The sequence below is a fragment of the Epinephelus fuscoguttatus genome, linkage group LG23 (genome assembly GCF_011397635.1).
Source record: "Epinephelus fuscoguttatus linkage group LG23, E.fuscoguttatus.final_Chr_v1".
In the NCBI taxonomy this organism is placed as follows: domain Eukaryota; kingdom Metazoa; phylum Chordata; class Actinopteri; order Perciformes; family Serranidae; genus Epinephelus; species Epinephelus fuscoguttatus.
The window spans coordinates 5,412,554-5,429,620 of record NC_064774.1 but is presented as its reverse complement, the minus strand read 5'-3'; the positions used below and the strand labels follow the sequence as shown (position 1 = coordinate 5,429,620).

At 44.2% G+C, this 17,067-nt stretch overlaps 1 protein-coding gene across 2 annotated transcripts in view; it reads right to left on the bottom strand.

The window, feature by feature from the left end:
• Positions 1-302: 302 nt before the first annotated feature.
• LOC125883714 (NACHT, LRR and PYD domains-containing protein 12-like) overlaps positions 303-17,067 on the bottom strand; it is a 17,603-nt gene continuing 838 nt past the window's right edge. The window contains exons 2-11 of one of the 2 annotated variants that reach the window (XM_049568195.1): positions 13,004-13,155; positions 12,807-12,914; positions 9,091-9,263; positions 5,954-7,751; positions 3,547-3,720; positions 2,462-2,635; positions 1,874-2,047; positions 1,542-1,715; positions 1,362-1,400; positions 303-1,164 (exon numbers count right to left, since the gene is read on the bottom strand). In XM_049568195.1, the coding sequence (XP_049424152.1) occupies positions 1,158-1,164; positions 1,362-1,400; positions 1,542-1,715; positions 1,874-2,047; positions 2,462-2,635; positions 3,547-3,720; positions 5,954-7,751; positions 9,091-9,263; positions 12,807-12,914; positions 13,004-13,116 (2,934 nt within the window). In that variant the 5' untranslated portion in view covers positions 13,117-13,155 and the 3' untranslated portion in view covers positions 303-1,157. The remainder of the gene's footprint in view (positions 1,165-1,361; positions 1,401-1,541; positions 1,716-1,873; positions 2,048-2,461; positions 2,636-3,546; positions 3,721-5,953; positions 7,752-9,090; positions 9,264-12,806; positions 12,915-13,003; positions 13,156-17,067) is intronic. The other variant, XM_049568196.1, reaches the window with a different exon arrangement.

Below are 17,067 nucleotides of genomic sequence, written 5' to 3'. Positions count from 1 at the left end.
ACCAACTGTGTGGCACACAGCCACAACAAGGGCAGCAGACGGTTCCTTATGGCCCAACGTTGGCCAACAGTTGATTGTCAGCTTGGTGCGTCAGGGCTCAGAGCTGTCTACTTGTGATCAGATTACCCAAGATGCATGTTAATGCCAGGTGTAAATAGGTCCTATTAATCTGCGGCAATGAAACACGACACACGTTAGGATTCATCCTGAGGAGATTATGAATACCTGAATCACATTCCATTGAACTGTTGAGATATTTCAGCCTGGATTAAAGTGGTCGACCAACTGACACTGCCATCCCATAATTTAACACTTGCTGCTTTATTTAGGAAACACATCACAGATATGACGTACATCATAACGTGCAGAGTGTCACAAACTGGTTCAGTGAATGTGACAGTTAGGGAGTCCACACAAAAGATTTACCCTAAACAAGCAGAATTTATTAAACTAAAATTAACTTAATAATCAATGGAGTGTGTAGGTCAGCAAAGTCAGTCATGAAAGCCATGCATGGGTGAGTGTCAGGTGTGCTGTGGAGGTGTTGAGGGTGCAAACCAAAAGTCATGATGCCTGGTGGATGTCAGCTGAAAGGAAAGGAAAGAACAAGTGAATACATGAGGCGGCTTTTATAGCTTGCCGCCCAGGTGAGCCTAATCAGGGTAACGACCCTCCCGTATCAGCCAGCTGCCCGATGAGGCTGACTGGAACGTTCTCAAAGACAGTGGGAGAGCGTCACAAGAGTAAAACTGAAGTTTATAAGGAGTTAAATAAATAGTGTTGTATGTATCTATATCTGTATTCTTAATACAGGTCTAAAATAAAATGTTTTGCTGGAGACTAACTTGTTAAAAACAATAAAGTGCTTCCTCTTATTCAAAGTCCACGCTGTTACAGGACGGTCAGGCTGTCTGAAGACTCCAACGCATGTCCTCCTTTGGACTGAATTTTTAGTGATGTGTGTACGTGTTACAGTCTTGACTTGTCCAACAATCCATTGCACTTCAGTAACTTGTTTCACATTGAAGAGGGAACAGAAGGATCTTAGTGTAATGCTGATTCTTTAGAGAGTCTGTGAGTGCTCTTAGTATCTCCACTTCCAAGTGTCTTTCCTATCGTTTGATGCTGATGACACTGCCCTCCGTTGGAAAATGTTTTCAGCAGCTGAAACAGAAAAGGGACGCGCAGATTTTATAAAGTATAAGTTACAAGTTGGATTTTTTTCTATGATTTCCAAGCACATTTATGGACATAAATTCACAATTGACAAAAAACAGAATTATACTAAAGAAGAGTTTGTGACACTGAATCTAAAAATGTCTGTTCAGATTTGAGTTCAGACTCAGAGGAAAGATACTCACTTTTCAGTTGCCGTCGGCTGCGTTCGAGGTTTTGTCACCCTGTATGGACGAGCACAGCAACAAGGTCAAGACAAACACATCATCACAAGTTTCTACCTGATCTGATTGGCTCAGTGGCTCACCTTTGGTTCGATAAGAAAACAACTATATTCTTGTCAGATTAATGTAATGACCGCTGACCTGAGAGTCTCCAGTCTCCATTGTGGACTTTCCAGTCCAGCAGAGAGCAGCTTCACCCCTGAATCTTGCAAGTTGTTGTCAGTCAGGTCCAGCTCTCTTAGATGGGAGGGGTTGGACATCAGAGCCAAGGCCAAAAAACTACAGCTGATGTCTGACAAGCTGCAAAAACTCAGTCTGAACAAAGAACAAAACATGTAGTTAGAGAAAACACTCTCAAAGATCATATTCAACATTTCATGAACTCAGCATAGCCACAGAGGATTATGCCCAAAACCACAGACATTAGGCCCTCAATGTGTCATTAACAAAGGAGTGAATAAAATGTTTCTGACCTCAGAGTCTCCAGTTGACAGTTTGGACTCTCAAGTCCAGCAGACAGCAGCTCCACTCCAGAGTCATGTAGCATGTTATAACTCAGGTCCAGCTCTCTCAGATGGGAGGTGTTGGACTTCAAAACTGAGGCCAGAGAAGAACAGCTGCTCTCTGACAAGCTGCAGTATCTCAAACTAATGGAAGAAAAAAACATTTGTTAAAAGTCATAAAACTTTGAGTCAAACCAACAATGTTTATATGTATTCTGTCATAAACATGGGTCCTGTCAGCACATTTTAAAATTGAATATTTTTGCTCTTTTGTCACAAATTACTTCATTTACTCCAGGAAAGAATTTCGAATGTTTCCAATTCCAGAAATAACAAATTTATAAGATTCTTTAGCTGCAGTGAAGGTGTGAGTGCTCTAATTAAAGCATATAAACAAGAGTGAATTATAAAGTGTAGTTTCCTCTGCTACAGCATGTTCAGACTGTTAGTGTGTAGCACATGTTTAGTGTGTGATAGTCAGTGTGGGTCAGCATGATAGGCTTGATGTCTGTAGACAACTGCTATATTCAGGACAGAGCCAAAGAGTAACTGTCTGACCTGAGAGTCTCCAGTCTACAGTTTGGATTCTTCAGTCCAGTAGACAGCAGCTTGACTCCTGAATCCTGCAGTTTGTTGTTACTCAGGTCCAGCTCTCTCAGACGGGAGGCTTCGGATTTCAGAGCCGAAGCCAAACAAGGACAGCAGCTCTCTGACAGCCAGCAGCCACTTAATCTGAATAAAGGAACAAAAAATAAAGCGTGAGGCTAAAAAGACAGGAAAAGCCTACTTCAGCCATCGTGCTGAGGTACGTCCTCACCTCTGAACATTAGGAGACACAGGGTAACATTACAATCACCACACCTAACGCAAATGTGGAAGTGTTTTCGGCCCTGTTTACACATGTGCAGATATTTTTGTTGTAAATAGACATTTTCCTCAACATTTCAACACGCAAGTGGAGTTTTAGGTCACTAAAACACAAATTTTATGAAACGCCTTCTGAGGTGCAGATTTTTTTAAAACTACTATATATCTCTGTAGACATGAAAAACAATGTTCAGAGAACGATGACGTCATCTCCTCAGTTTGCACATGCCCATTGTTGCTTTCTGTAATAAGCATACGCTAGAAACAACAAATGGCAGACTACCGGTTTGCCAACGTTTTGCTAGCACTGCTTGGACTTATGTCCACTTCACACTTGACCTCTGCATTGTTACACCACTTCAAGGACAAATAAAGTCATCTAGAGCCCCAAATGTTTGTGTTCCACCCATTTATATACAGTCTACGGTTCCACCTCAGCGTACGTAATTTTATTTTGTAAAACCAAGATCGTGTGAACAGAATTTGTTTTGTTTTCATTTTTTTTAAAAAAATCTGTTTACATGTAGACAGGGCCTTAAGCCGAGGTTCCTTTAATGGCCGCTAGGAAATGTGCATAAAATCTAAAAGTGCTGAGTCGAAGGCCAAATGGAGCTGCTTTACGTTCTTGAATTTAAGAACAGAGCAAACCATTTGCCTTTGATTTAGCACCTCTGTCTACAGTATGCCATGACCTCGATGACTGAGAAGCTTCACAGACATATCTATAAACATGACACATAATAAATGCACAGTCAATAAAAATCAAGATGGCTGACCTCAGGGTCTCCAGTCTACAGTTTGGATTCTTAACTCCAGCAGACAGCAGCTTCACTGCTGAGTCCTGCAGCCTGTTGTCACTCAGGTCCAGCTCTCTCAGATGGGAGGGGTTGGACTTTAGAGCCGAGGCCAAGACTTCACAGTGAGTCTCCAAAAGTTGACAACAGGAAAGTCTGCAGATTTGATAAAGAATTAGTGATTGTTGAACCAAAGCTGAAACCCAGTGTACACATTTCTATTTGTACAGAACACAATGGATATGTACAGTACAGGCCAAAAGTTTGGACACACCTTCTCATTCAATGCGTTTTCTTTATTTTCATGACTATTTACATTGTAGATTCTCACTGAAGGCATCAGAACTATGAATGAACACATGTGGAGTTATGTACTTAACAAAAAAAGGTGAAATAACTGAAAACATGTTTTATATTCTAGTTTCTTCAAAATAGCCACCCTTTGCTCTGATTACTGCTTTGCACACTCTTGGCATTCTCTCCATGAGCTTCAAGAGGTAGTCACCTGAAATGGTTTCCACTTCACAGGTGTGCCTTATCAGGGTTAATTAGTGGAATTTCTTGCTTTATCAATGGGGTTGGGACCATCAGTTGTGTTGTGCAGAAGTCAGGTTAATACACAGCCGACAGCCCTATTGGACAACTGTTAAAATTCATATTATGGCAAGAACCAATCAGCTAACTAAAGAAAAACCAGTGGCCATCATTACTTTAAGAAATGAAGGTCAGTCAGTCCGGAAAATTGCAAAAACTTTAAATGTGTCCCCAAGTGGAGTCGCAAAAACCATCAAGCGCTACAACGAAACTGGCACACATGAGGACCGAGCCAGGAAAGGAAGACCAAGAGTCACCTCTGCTTCTGAGGATAAGTTCATCCGAGTCACCAGCCTCAGAAATCACAAGTTAACAGCAGCTCAGATCAGAGACCAGATGAATGCCACACAGAGTTCTAGCAGCAGACCCATCTCTAGAACAACTGTTAAGAGGAGACTGCGCGAATCAGGCCTTCATGGTCAAATAGCTGCTAGGAAACCACTGCTAAGGAGAGGCAACAAGCAGAAGAGATTTGTTTGGGCCAAGAAACACAAGGAATGGACATTAGACCAGTGGAAATCTGTGCTTTGGTCTGATGAGTCCAAATTTGAGATCTTTGGTTCCAACCGCCGTGTCTTTGTGAGACGCAGAAAAGGTGAACGGATGGATTCCACATGCCTGGTTCCCACTGTGAAGCATGGAGGAGGAGGTGTGATGGTGTGGGGTGTTTTGCTGGTGACACTGTTGGGGATTTATTCAAAATTGAAGGCACACTGAACCAGCATGGCTACCACAGCATCCTGCAGCGACATGCCATCCCATCCGGTTTGCGTTTAGTTGGACGATCATTTATTTTTCAACAGGACAATGACCCCAAACACAGCTCCAGGCTGTGTAAGGGCTATTTGACCAAGAAGGAGAGTGATGGAGTGCTGCGGCAGATGACCTGGCCTCCACAGTCACCGGACCTGAACCCAATGGAGATGGTTTGGGGTGAGCTGGACCGCAGAGTGAAGGCAAAGGGGCCAACAAGTGCTAAACACCTCTGGGAACTCCTTCAAGACTGTTGGAAAACCATTTCAGGTGACTACCTCTTGAAGCTCATGGAGAGAATGCCAAGAGTGTGCAAAGCAGTAATCAGAGCAAAGGGTGGCTATTTTGAAGAAACTAGAATATAAAACATGTTTTCAGTTATTTCACCTTTTTTTGTTAAGTACATAACTCCACATGTGTTCATTCATAGTTTTGATGCCTTCAGTGAGAATCTACAATGTAAATAGTCATGAAAATAAAGAAAACGCATTGAATGAGAAGGTGTGTCCAAACTTTTGGCCTGTACTGTACATATTACCAGGTAGCTGCTAGGCTCATCTGTAACATGCCAAACAGCATCAGAGAAACGCTGATCTGTAACATCAGATGCTTTATTCAGGGTTTTAATCGCCTGGTCCATTTGTTTTGGAGAGGAGGAGCCACTGGCAATAATTCAGTTCCAGGTAAAAACCTCCTGAAAGTCTAAATCTGAAAAGGGTGAGCACACACTGGGCGAACGGCCCATCTGCACAAACGCTGATTTGTACTGTGTTTTTTCCATCTGGTCTGTTTATTTTGGAGAGGAAGAGACCTCTGTGGATAATTCAGCTCCCTGTGAAAACCTCCTGAACAATGAACACTGCAGGAATTCTAACCAGGAGAAGTTTCAGCTGGTTCAGCTGCAGTCCTCACCACTAGATGCCACTGAATCCCCCTAAATCTGATACACTGCTCCATTAAAAGACCACTCCAGTGGTGTTACCTCCCCATTCATGGCAGCTGAGAACTAGGAGATCTGAGAATAAGATGTTTGCTGGCTTACCGAGCCTTTCTGCAATTCCTGACAGCTGGGATCAATCTATGTCGCCCCTCCTCTGACGTCCTGTACGCCTTCATGTCCAGCACATCCAGGACCTCGTCTGACATCTTCAGCTTCAAAGCCAGAGCCGAGCAGTGGATCTCAGAGAGGTGCGTGTCACATCTGTTCTCTGATTTCAGGTACTTTTGAATGTCCTGATGTACTGAGTGGTCGTTCATCTCCATCAGACAGTGGAAGATGTTAATGCTTCTGTCAGGAGGGATGTCAAAGGTGCTCATTTCCTTCAGATTGTGGATTACTTTGTGGATGCTTTCTGGGCTGCTCTCTGTCTGACCTATAAGTCCTCTTAAGAGTCTCTGATTTGACTCAAGTGAAAGGCCATGCAGGAAGCGGACAAACAGGTCCAGGTGGCCATTTTGGCTCTTCAGGGACTCATCCAGGGCTTTCCTCAGGAACATGTCCAAGGATGGGTCACAGATACGATACCTACCCCAAGCATTCCCCAGAAAAGTCTCCAGTGTCTCGCTGTCCCCGTTCATGTGACAATGAAAAATATACACCGCAGCCAGAAACTCCTGAACGCTCAGATGAACGAAGCAGTAGACTGATTTCTGGAAGATCACACACTCTCTTCTGAAGATCTCTGTACAAACTCCTGAGTACACCGAGGCCTCTGTGACATCAAGACCACAGCGCTCCAGGTCTTCTTGGTAGAACATGATGTTTCCTTTCTCCAGCTGTTCAAACGCCAGCCTCCCCAGCTTCAGAAGAACGTCCCTGTCAGCCTCCGTCAGCTCCTGTGGACTTGTCTCATGTTCTTCAACATACTTGTGCTTCTTCCTCTTTGTCTGAACCAGCAGGAAGTGTGAGTACAGTTCAGTCAGGGTCTGGGGAAGCTCTTCACTTTCGTTTGTAGTCAACATGTGATCCAGAACTGTAGCAGTGATCCAGCAGAAGACTGGGATTACACACATGATGTCGAGGCTCCTGGATGTCTTGATGTGTGAGATGATTCTGCTGGACCGCTCTTCATCACTGACTCTCCTCCTGAAGTACTCCTCCTTCTGGGCGTCAGTGAAGCCTCGTACTTCTGTTACCCTGTCAACACATGCAGGAGGGATCTGATTGGCTGCTGCAGGTCGGGAAGTTATCCAGACCAGAGCCGAGGGAAGCAGCTTCCCCTCGATGAGGTTTGTCAACAGCACGTTGACTGATGACTTCTGTGTGACATCAGACACGACCTCATTGTTGTGGAAATCCAGAGCCAGTCTGCTTTCATCCAGGCCGTCAAAGATGAACAGAACTTTCCAGACAGCGAGCTCCTCTGCTGTGACCTTCTGTAATGTTGGATGGAAAACACGGAGCAGAGTGAGAAGACTGTACTGCTCATCTTTGATCAAGTTCAGCTCCCTGAACGAAAGCAGAATCACCACACTGACATCTTGGTTTTCCAAACCCTCGGCCCAGTCCAGAGTGAACTTCAGCACCGTGAAGGTTTTTCCAACGCCAGCGACGCCGTTGGTCAGAACCACTCTGATGTGTCCCTGTTGGTCAGGTAAGGCTTTAAAGATGTGCTGACACTTGATTGGAGTTTCATGGAGGGTCTTCTTCTTGGAAGCTGTCTCCAGCTGCCTCACCTCATGTTGGGTATTAACCTCTTCACTCTGTCCCTCTGCGATGTAGAGCTCAGTGTAGATCCTGTTGAGGAGGGTTCCACTTCCTGTTTCATCACTTCCTTCAGTCACACGTTCACATCTCCTCTTCAGACTGATTTTAAAAACATCCAAAACTTCCTGTCGACCTTTATTTCAAATAGAAGAGACAAAACAGTTATTAAGAGTTATTAAAAAAGTGTTTTACTGCCTGTTCATAAAACTGTGCCGTCTCTGCAGCTGATGGACAGGAATACTTTTGGACTTGGTGCTACATGACCAGAGAAACAACCAGAATGCACTGCACAACACTGGGTCAGTAAACACTCTCACTGGTGGCTGACGTAATGGGATCTTATCTGTTTTGACACAATGTCGGCTGGCTGGTAACAAACAACCTCTCATTACAGATAAATGGTATACTAACATACGTTTCTGAAAACTTCAGAATCTTGATTTATGTTCGATCAGCACTGCCTGGTTTTATTGTTTGATCTGATCTGTTCTCTTTGTGTCCATGGTTGCCATGGATGTGTTAAGAGACCTGCATACAGCAGGAAGTTGGGTCCCTGGTCAGTCCTATGATAGTTGCTCAGTGGTGCCTGGACCCAAAAAAGGCAGCATATGTCCCACTCCTCACTCGGAGAAAAAGAAAAAGCACTGTGAAGCCTTGTTCCTGTGGGCTACAGCAACACTAAACCCCTGAGCTTGACTGGGGATAAAATGATTTGCACTTTCCAAATGTTATCAAATCAAATGGTACAAGTTGTTTTTCAAGGGTTGTGACGCTCAAAAAAATATATCCACTGATTTACAGACATGTCTTTCACAATGTTATTCAATGGGTAAAAATCTTTTTGGGCCCCATGGCATCACGTAACGAACCCTGGGGACTGCAGTACCACTGTTTGGCCACTATGAAAATTGGCTTAAAAGTCTGGCACACTCTCTGGGGGCCTGATGGTGGTTAACATACGAACATTAGTAAGTGCGATCTGTAGTTCAAGCAACAGCCCTAGAGCCAGATCGAATTTGCCAGATGACATGAAATGGGCCATTTGGTAGAACTGAGCTGGGAGAGGAGCAGTGTAGACCTGGACGCTGGCAAGATGGAGGACAGTTCACCATAATACATTTACACAGTCAGTTACAGCATCACTAATTTGCACTGAATCAAAGTCATTTTTATTTCATTCTCATGATGAGTGTATTCTCGTCAAACAGAAGTCTATTTTCATGTCAAGTTCAAAACTATTTACGATCACCAAAGCCTGTTGACCTTTGAACCCAACTGGACTGCAAACTAGTCACTGAGAAATATTACTGACCAGAGAATATTTAGAAACCACTACTGCCTCCTGTGCTATAGCTAGCTTGCTAACTAGTGATGTTAGTTTGATAGATATATTTTGGTGCTGTCATTAAAAGGCATCTCACTGTCAGAGTATCATGTCACTACAGAGCTTTACTTTACAAAATGTGTCTTACCTTCTACAGCGCTGGTCTGACTGGGTGTCTGCAGTCCAGGCCTTCTTCCGGTTTGTTCTCCACAGTTCCGGCAGGCTTCTGTTGAAGCAGACAGTTTCAAGGAAGGGGTCAACCATTCTTTCCGGCTGGTAGGGACCGGAGTTTGCAGCTTCTTCCAGCACTTTTTCCTCCTCCTGTGGAAATGAACACAACTCTGATGATAAGATAAATATGAATGACTTGAGCTGTTTTGCCACCAACCAGTTTCTGGCCATGTGGTCCAGGTGAAAACTCCTGTAGATTGCAGTTATGTAGCAGTCATTTTTCTAATGCTCATGTCTTTCCTGGATATCTACACGAAAGGTGTCAGGATACTCCAAACACAGTTCTCGTCAAACAGTCTGACAGAGTCTAAATCCACCTTTCCAAACGCAGAATCAGGTGAATTGTATAACTTTGCTGATCCTCTGATTTTTCATCAAGCGCCATCATCAGATCAAATCTTATATGACAGCAACATGTGCCCTACAGCTGATCTAAGACAGCCATGACCTGCGGGGTTCCACAAGGATCTATCTTGGGACCTCTATTGTTAAACTTCTATTTGCTTCCTTTTGGGACAAATTATACAAAAACATAAATTACCATGCAGATGATACGCAAATCTATGTTTCACTTATCCAGATGACCAGTTGGATCTTTGTGTAACTGCATCAATCAAATCACTGACTAGATGAAACAAAGTCCTCTCCAGCTAAATGGAGATAAGACGGAGACAACTGTCTTTGGAGGACAGAATTAAAGACAGAATACTGGCTCTCACCTAAACTCTCTGTCCCTCATCACAGAGGGTCAAGCCAGTAATCTTGGTGTTTCCTTGGACTCCGATTTAAATTTCAATAGTCACATCAAATCTGTTGACTCATCTGCTTACTACCATCTTAAAGATATCACAAGAACCAACTAAGACCTGGAAAAGCTTACCTACATCTTCATTTCCCCTAGATTAGATGACTGCAACAGACTGCTCACAGGGACTCTCAAAAAAGGCTCTTCTGCAACTGTAGCTTAAAGAAAATGAATAAGTACGACCACATAACACCAGTTTAAAAATCCCTTCACTGGCTACCGGTCACTCGGAGAATCAACCTCAAAATAAATTACTTTCTGGCTCTGGGTCCAAATACATCTCCAAACCTCCAGGAACCCTGAGGATATCTGGAACTTTCCTATTGACCGTCCATAGAGTTAGAACAGCTTTATGAGCTTTGCGGTGGAAAGAGGTGGTAAAACCTCTTAACAGTGTCATCTGTTTGGATTCTGCTGCCTTGTTAGCTTTGAGAGGTGGAACGTCAAGGGTCCACCCTGGTCTGCTCTTTGAGGTCCTGTGCAGCTTGTTAAGGATCGAGAAAATGGTCTGCGAAGTCAACTTCCTGTGTGACCTGGGACACTCAGGGCTAGAGGGAAATGAAATCTCTGATAAACTGGCTAACGAAGCTCTGTTAAGAGAAACTACTGGTTTCAGTGTTCACACGGGAAATTGTGAATGTTTTTATTAAAGAGAAATTGGCAAAGAGTGGAAAGAAGAGCGAAGGGGCAGACATCCCTTCTCTCTGCAGCCCCCTGTTAAGAGGAACAGATGGATGATTCAATCTGAAAGGAGGGGGGGCTGTTTTAACAGGGCTTAGACTGGAGCGCTGTGATTCAGCCAGTTATCTAAAAGTCAGAGGCAAACATTTCAGACGATGTGTGTCAGTGTGAGGATTTGGAAACAGTCCACAAACACAGAAATAAAAAAGTTGTTTTCTGTCAGATCTGAGTCGATCTGCTTTCTCCTTTAAATCTATTTTTGCCTCTGACGTGGAGTGTTACCTTACTGGTAGAGCCGTCCTGAAATCTCTCCGTGCTTCTGGACTGTATTTAAGAATATAGGGTGAATGGTGAACTCTTGCCTGTGGAGGGCAGCATTACGCTTTGTTAGCGTTTGGTACAGCCTGCTGGAACACCGTTAGACCAAAACAGCAGCAGTTTGGGTGCGTTCAGAATCACATACTTTTTCTGGTAGGCACTGCAGCTGTCCTTGAAAAGTACATACTGTTACAGGCAGTCGGCACACTATCAGGACAGATTACTGTCTCATAACATGTCTCCCTGAACCATGGAGAACCTTGGAGATAAAACAAACACAACTCACTGATGTCACAAGAGACGAAGGTCAACCTGCAGAGCTCTGCTGTTGTTACTTCACAGTGTGTGTAGTTTAACTTTAAAGTTATAGCATCACAGATGAGCTGTCTGTATTTTTATAGTTCTGTCCTTTTGTTGTTGGTTGTATTTCAGATTATGTTGTTGACTGAAACAGTTAATATTCCTATTGTTACTATTACTTGACTGTGCTGTCAATCGGATGACATCGTCCGCTGTACAGAAGATTGTGGGTCAGAATATCCAATATCCTTTTCTGTTCTTATGGGGCAGTTTTCCTCCTCAGTGGCCCCTCCGACCTACAGAGTCCCCAGTGGTCAGTTCTGGGCCCCCTATTGTTCTCCCTTTATATGCTATCCCTGGGGTTGATGTTTAGGAAGCATGGTATTCCCTTTCACTGCTTTGCTGATGACGTGCAGGTGTATTTGCAGGTTTAAGAGTCCCTTCAGGCTGTGCTAAACTGCATAAGTGATATTAAAACATGGATGGACTTAAACTTCTTAACATTAAATGAAAACAAAACAGAGGTTGTCCTGTTCGGTCGCCCTGATCTGGTTCAGGTCCTTGCCCTGGGCCCACTAGCACCTCACATGAGATCCCATGCTAGGAATCTTGGCGTGATTATTGATGGTGCTTTTAAGCTAGACAAACAGGTCAGCTCAGTGGTCAAGTCCAGCTTTTATCAGCTGAGGCTTTTAGCCAAAGTTAAACCCTACCTAAGACAGAAAGAAAACTTGAGCTTGTTCAAAATGCAGCAGCTCGTCTCCTAACTGGGACAAAGAAACACAAGCATATAACTCCGGTGCTTCCATGGAGCAACCCCCAGTTGATATTAGCCATCTGTAACTCTGAACACTTTTAAGTCAAAGCTAAATTCGTCCCTATTTAACGCTGCGTACACCTGTTTCTAATTTAAGTTACTTGTGCATCTAAATGTTGGAGTATTTAATGCACTCTTTTATTTATTTAGTTTTAATTGTCACTTGACTTAAACTGCACAGGCTTACTTCCTACAGTTCGTATCTCTTGTGTTACTCACTTGAACTTTGCACTCTGTAACTTTAACACCCTGTAGAGTTCATTGAGTTGCCCTGGTGAGTGTGTATGTGTGCGCCTCGCCTTGACAGTGCTATGGAGATAGAAATCAGTGGAGCATCTTGATAACTGGTGGTCACAACACATGCTGCATAACTGCGACACCCAGGGTTTGACTCTAGCCTGGGAACTGTTGTTGCATGTCCCCTCACTGTGTAAAGAACCACACAATGCAACACACATCCACTTTATTTAGACAGGAAGTGTAAAGACAAACAAAGGCATTAGATCACTTCTTTTTAATTGGAATCCAGTTTCCTTGTTTCTGTACAAACTCTTTTTACAGCTCTTGTTCCTGATTTGTGATCAATATCTTCTGTTATCGTGTTTCACTGCTGCCTCCAGTAAAACCTGCTCGTGCAGCGACATCAGAGGACAAAGATCATGTGCAGCAAACTGGAACACACCAGCTCTGTTTAATGAATGCAGTATCTCACCTTGTGGGTGTGGGTTGAGGTTTGTTACGGAAGCCTGGAGGGGAAACAAGGCGGCAGTCACTCGTCTCAGACTGACTGGTGGACGCCACTGACTCTTCGTAGAAACCTCTGAAATGAAAACAACAAGAAAATCAACAGCTGTTGCTTCATACCTGTGTCATGTTTCAGTGACATGAAAGTGTGAGCAGCCATCTTACTTTATACGTGCAGGAGGTTTGTCAGTGAACACCAGTGGGTGTGCCATTGACCTGTCACTCCTCAGAGACAGACAGCTGAATCTGTCCTCCTCTTCCTCCGCACACACACTCATCCTCAGGGCTGTGGATGGCCTGACAGGAAACCAGTGACACTGCAGACACACACACACACACACACACACTCAGTATTGCCTTACAATTTCTATTTGCTCTTCATCTTATTTTTCATGTGTTTAGCTGTGAGAAAACTTTAAAGGCTGATGTCCTTGTGGCCCCTGTATGTTTGAGAGGCCCTTGAGTAAACACAGCATCACTGATCACCTCCCTGTGTCTAGACACACGGCATGTTTCACAACCTGATGTCAACATTTCTTGCATCATTCTCGCTGTTGTCAGTTTTGCAGACATTTGTCCGTTCTCAAATGAACCCCAGCAGGCAGACATGTCTTGGCCTCTGTCCTTCAGTTTCCTGCGACATCATCCTCTGTGTGTTCTGCCTCAGTTTCTGGCCCTTCAGTATTGTTTTGGCTGGGCAGTGCAGGTTAATAGGAGGTGTGTGTTACTTTATTTACAAAGCTTCTGTCGAGCCAAACATTCCTCCAAACATACAGAACTTTTCTGACAATATTTGACAGTATATTCAGCTCATCTGATTGTCTGCAGAGTTCACTGGATGTCAGGCAAGAAGCTTCAGTCCTGAAGCTGAACTGAATGCAACACTGATCCACCATTGTTACTGAATGAATCAGTGCTTTTAGCTTCAGCACTGGAGTTCCCCTCACTGGTGACCAATCAGACCATGAGACTGACTCATGAGACATCTAGTCTCTGTGACTCGAGTGGAGCATGCTCTGATGATGCCCATAGCTATGAAATGAAGTTAACAGTTCATTAACTGAAGAGTTGCGTCTAAACAGGCCGAGCTTTGAATCATGTTCAGCAGCTGCTGTTGACAATCGATTGATAACTAAGGTCAGTCTCAAGCTCTTAAGGCCCTGTTGCTCGGCTGCACAGATAGGAAACCCCTCGGCTGACAGGATGTACCACTCTCTCACTCCGCTCTCTCTCACGCAGGCGCAGAACGTACGTGCTACTTGGCCGTCGGATGTAGTCCGTGTAGTGTGTTCAAATGCAACTGACACAGGGCGACGTGAGGCGACATAGACGACGCAACAGTTGGCTTTCGTCACCGCTAGTTCTTTGATGTCGGTTTGGTGTGTCCGCACCTTTAAGATGTGTAAAACACTGGCCATTTGCTGCTGTTCTGCAGAGTCACATGAAGATAACTGATTATGTGGTTATCTTCTGTCCACATGCCTGAAATAACTGCCTCGCTGCTATCAGTCAGCTGCATCCGCCGCAGGAAGGATGTTCTGTCCAACACCCTCTGCATGTCCTGTCTCTGCTGCCTGATACAGTGGTTGGGTCGGACACAAGCTGCTGAGCAGTGGCCTTTTCCCTCTGAAAACAGTCACGATATGAGAGCCCTGACAGTGAACCAGATCAGCTGAAACTCTCTGTAAAGCTCTGTGAGGCTGCGAGGAGCTGCAGATTCAGCTGATCATTCTCTGACGGTAAAAGCTGCAACCTTCAGTTTGCAGCAGTGTGAAAATAAACGGAGGCCTTTCACAACCTTGTGCAAGCGAGAGGCGAGGTGTCAACACCACGCTAAAGGTTTCTCAACTTCTTTTACATCACAGGAGACAGCACCCTCAGAGAGGAGCTACTCATACTCATACTGATGCTGGTGTTTCAAAAATCTCTTCAGACACGGCAGATAGGTGGTTTCAAGATAACACTGTGCAGTCTACTTGATGAGGAGTGTTGTTGTACTCGTCATTTTAACTCTGATACTGTGACATCATTACACAAATACACTTCAATAGAGCCAGAAAGACTCCTGTTACCTTCATCTGTAACACTTCAAAATAACCCTCATTAATAAACGGTAAACTGATAGTTGAATAAACTTTAGTAAAGGTCCAGAGTAGAGCCGCTGCTCCTTCATGTTGAGGTGGTTCAACATCTGATCAGGATCCTCCTGGTCCAGCTGGTAGGAGGCCCCGGGGCAGACCCAGAACACACTGGAGGGATTACAGATCTCATCTGGTCTGGGAACGCCCCCCCCCCCGGGCTGGGTGATATCATGACGAGGTCAAATATATCGCTATGTAGGGTCAAGTTGTGTTACATGACACACCCCTCCTCGCTCACACTCTCCTCACAGCTCCGCCCCCTCACTCACTCACTCACTCACAGTTTCTCCATCAACACTCTTCTTGGCAGTTGTAGTCTGATGTGTGACACTGAGACAGCACCTCGACGCAGGCGACAGATGTGTTTAAACAAAAGCAGCAGCAACACGTTTCATTTACAAGACGTCGATAAGGAGGACAAAGTGTCTCTGTCTCCGTCCCTCCCTCGGCCTCTCTCTTGATGCAGGAATAAGATTAAAATGTTTCAATCATTTTCCAGCTGTAGATTCATTTGAAAGGTTGACGGATGGAAAAAGATTTTTAACTGTTCCAAACCGACCTGATCCTTTTATAGTCCTGTTGTAGTTCAGTGTCCTGAGCTGCAAACAAGCTGAGAACGTGTTGAAAATACAGAGATATATATCATGTATCACCGTTCAGCCCAAGTCCCAAATCTCAAATCCTCTCCGTCGATGGCTCCGCTGTGCTCTCCTGCACCCATGTCTGTACCCTGTGCTATCTTTGATCAAACCCTCCTCTGACCAACATGTCAAACACATCACCAAACAGCCTTTCTCCATCTCAGAAACTTCAGCTCCCTCCGTCCCTGCTCAGCTGCACAGACTCATTCACTCATTAACCACTTCCAGACTGAGACAGCCTCCTCTATGATTCACCGTCCGAAACTCTCAACAATCTACATCCAGATCTCAGCTGTTTGACATCTCACACGCTCCCACACACATGACCACATCACCCCCGTCCATCATAACCTCCACTGGCTCCATCCCCCAGCGTATCCACTTCAAACTCCTCTGCATCACTGATGAACCTGGCTCCGCCCACCTGTCCTGCTCCTCCACCGGCACACTTCCTCCCACTCTCAGGCTCTCCCACCAAAACACATCTCTTCAAAGCTGCCGACAGTTTATCTGGACAAACGCTAAATTACAGAGGTGCATTTCATTCAGTGAATAAAATATTTTTAAAAAATGACACCTTATCTCGTAGATATGAGATCCTGACGTAGACAGGAATGAAGTTGTTATATATTAAGATTATTATGATTATTATTATTATTAGTTAGAACATGGCACTCTTAAATACTTGATTCTGATTGGTCAGTCAACAAAATTCTGTGGTGTTTATTTCTTGAGGTATCACCGCTGCTCCATGGCTAGTAGGGCTGTAGTCTCCTGGTTGACTAGTCGGTTATTTGGTCGCTATGCTCTCGTCTGACCAAATTCTCATTGGTCGAATAATCGCCGTGTTACTTTCATAAGGAGAAAAGTGCTACACCAACAGCTTTCCAGGATTAATCCATTATTTCCTGAGGCGGGGGGGCAGGCTAAGTTACCTGTGAAAATGGGGGTGTTTTCAAAACACCCTGGTTGTTGACAGAAAGTTGAACTCGCCCACCCTCACGCTCAGCGTCACAGTGACGCAGACCTCCAGATAAAAAACAATAAATTGTGAAGACAGTAAAGCCTCCACTAAAATAGCATTTTAAGTCTTGTATGTGATTTATCCTGGCTTCATATGAGCAGAGGAAATCTCTGCTTGTCGCTAGGTTAATTTATACAATGTGAAATGCCATAGGCTTGTGCTAATAACGTTAGCATGTTGTATTTGTGGGGAAAATGTGTCCAGATAAAGACAAGTGTTTGTCTGTGAATGCTGCGAGTTATAGTGAAGCTGATTTGTGTACTTGTGTTTGAAACTGTCTCTATTAAGCCATGTTTAATGTGTGTTTAATGTGTGTTTTGAATCAACTAAACTTTACAGCACTTAACACAGTCCTCCACCGCCGTCTAGTGTTTTGGAGGTGTAACTGCAGAGTGACACAGACACACCACCACAGAAGTAAAA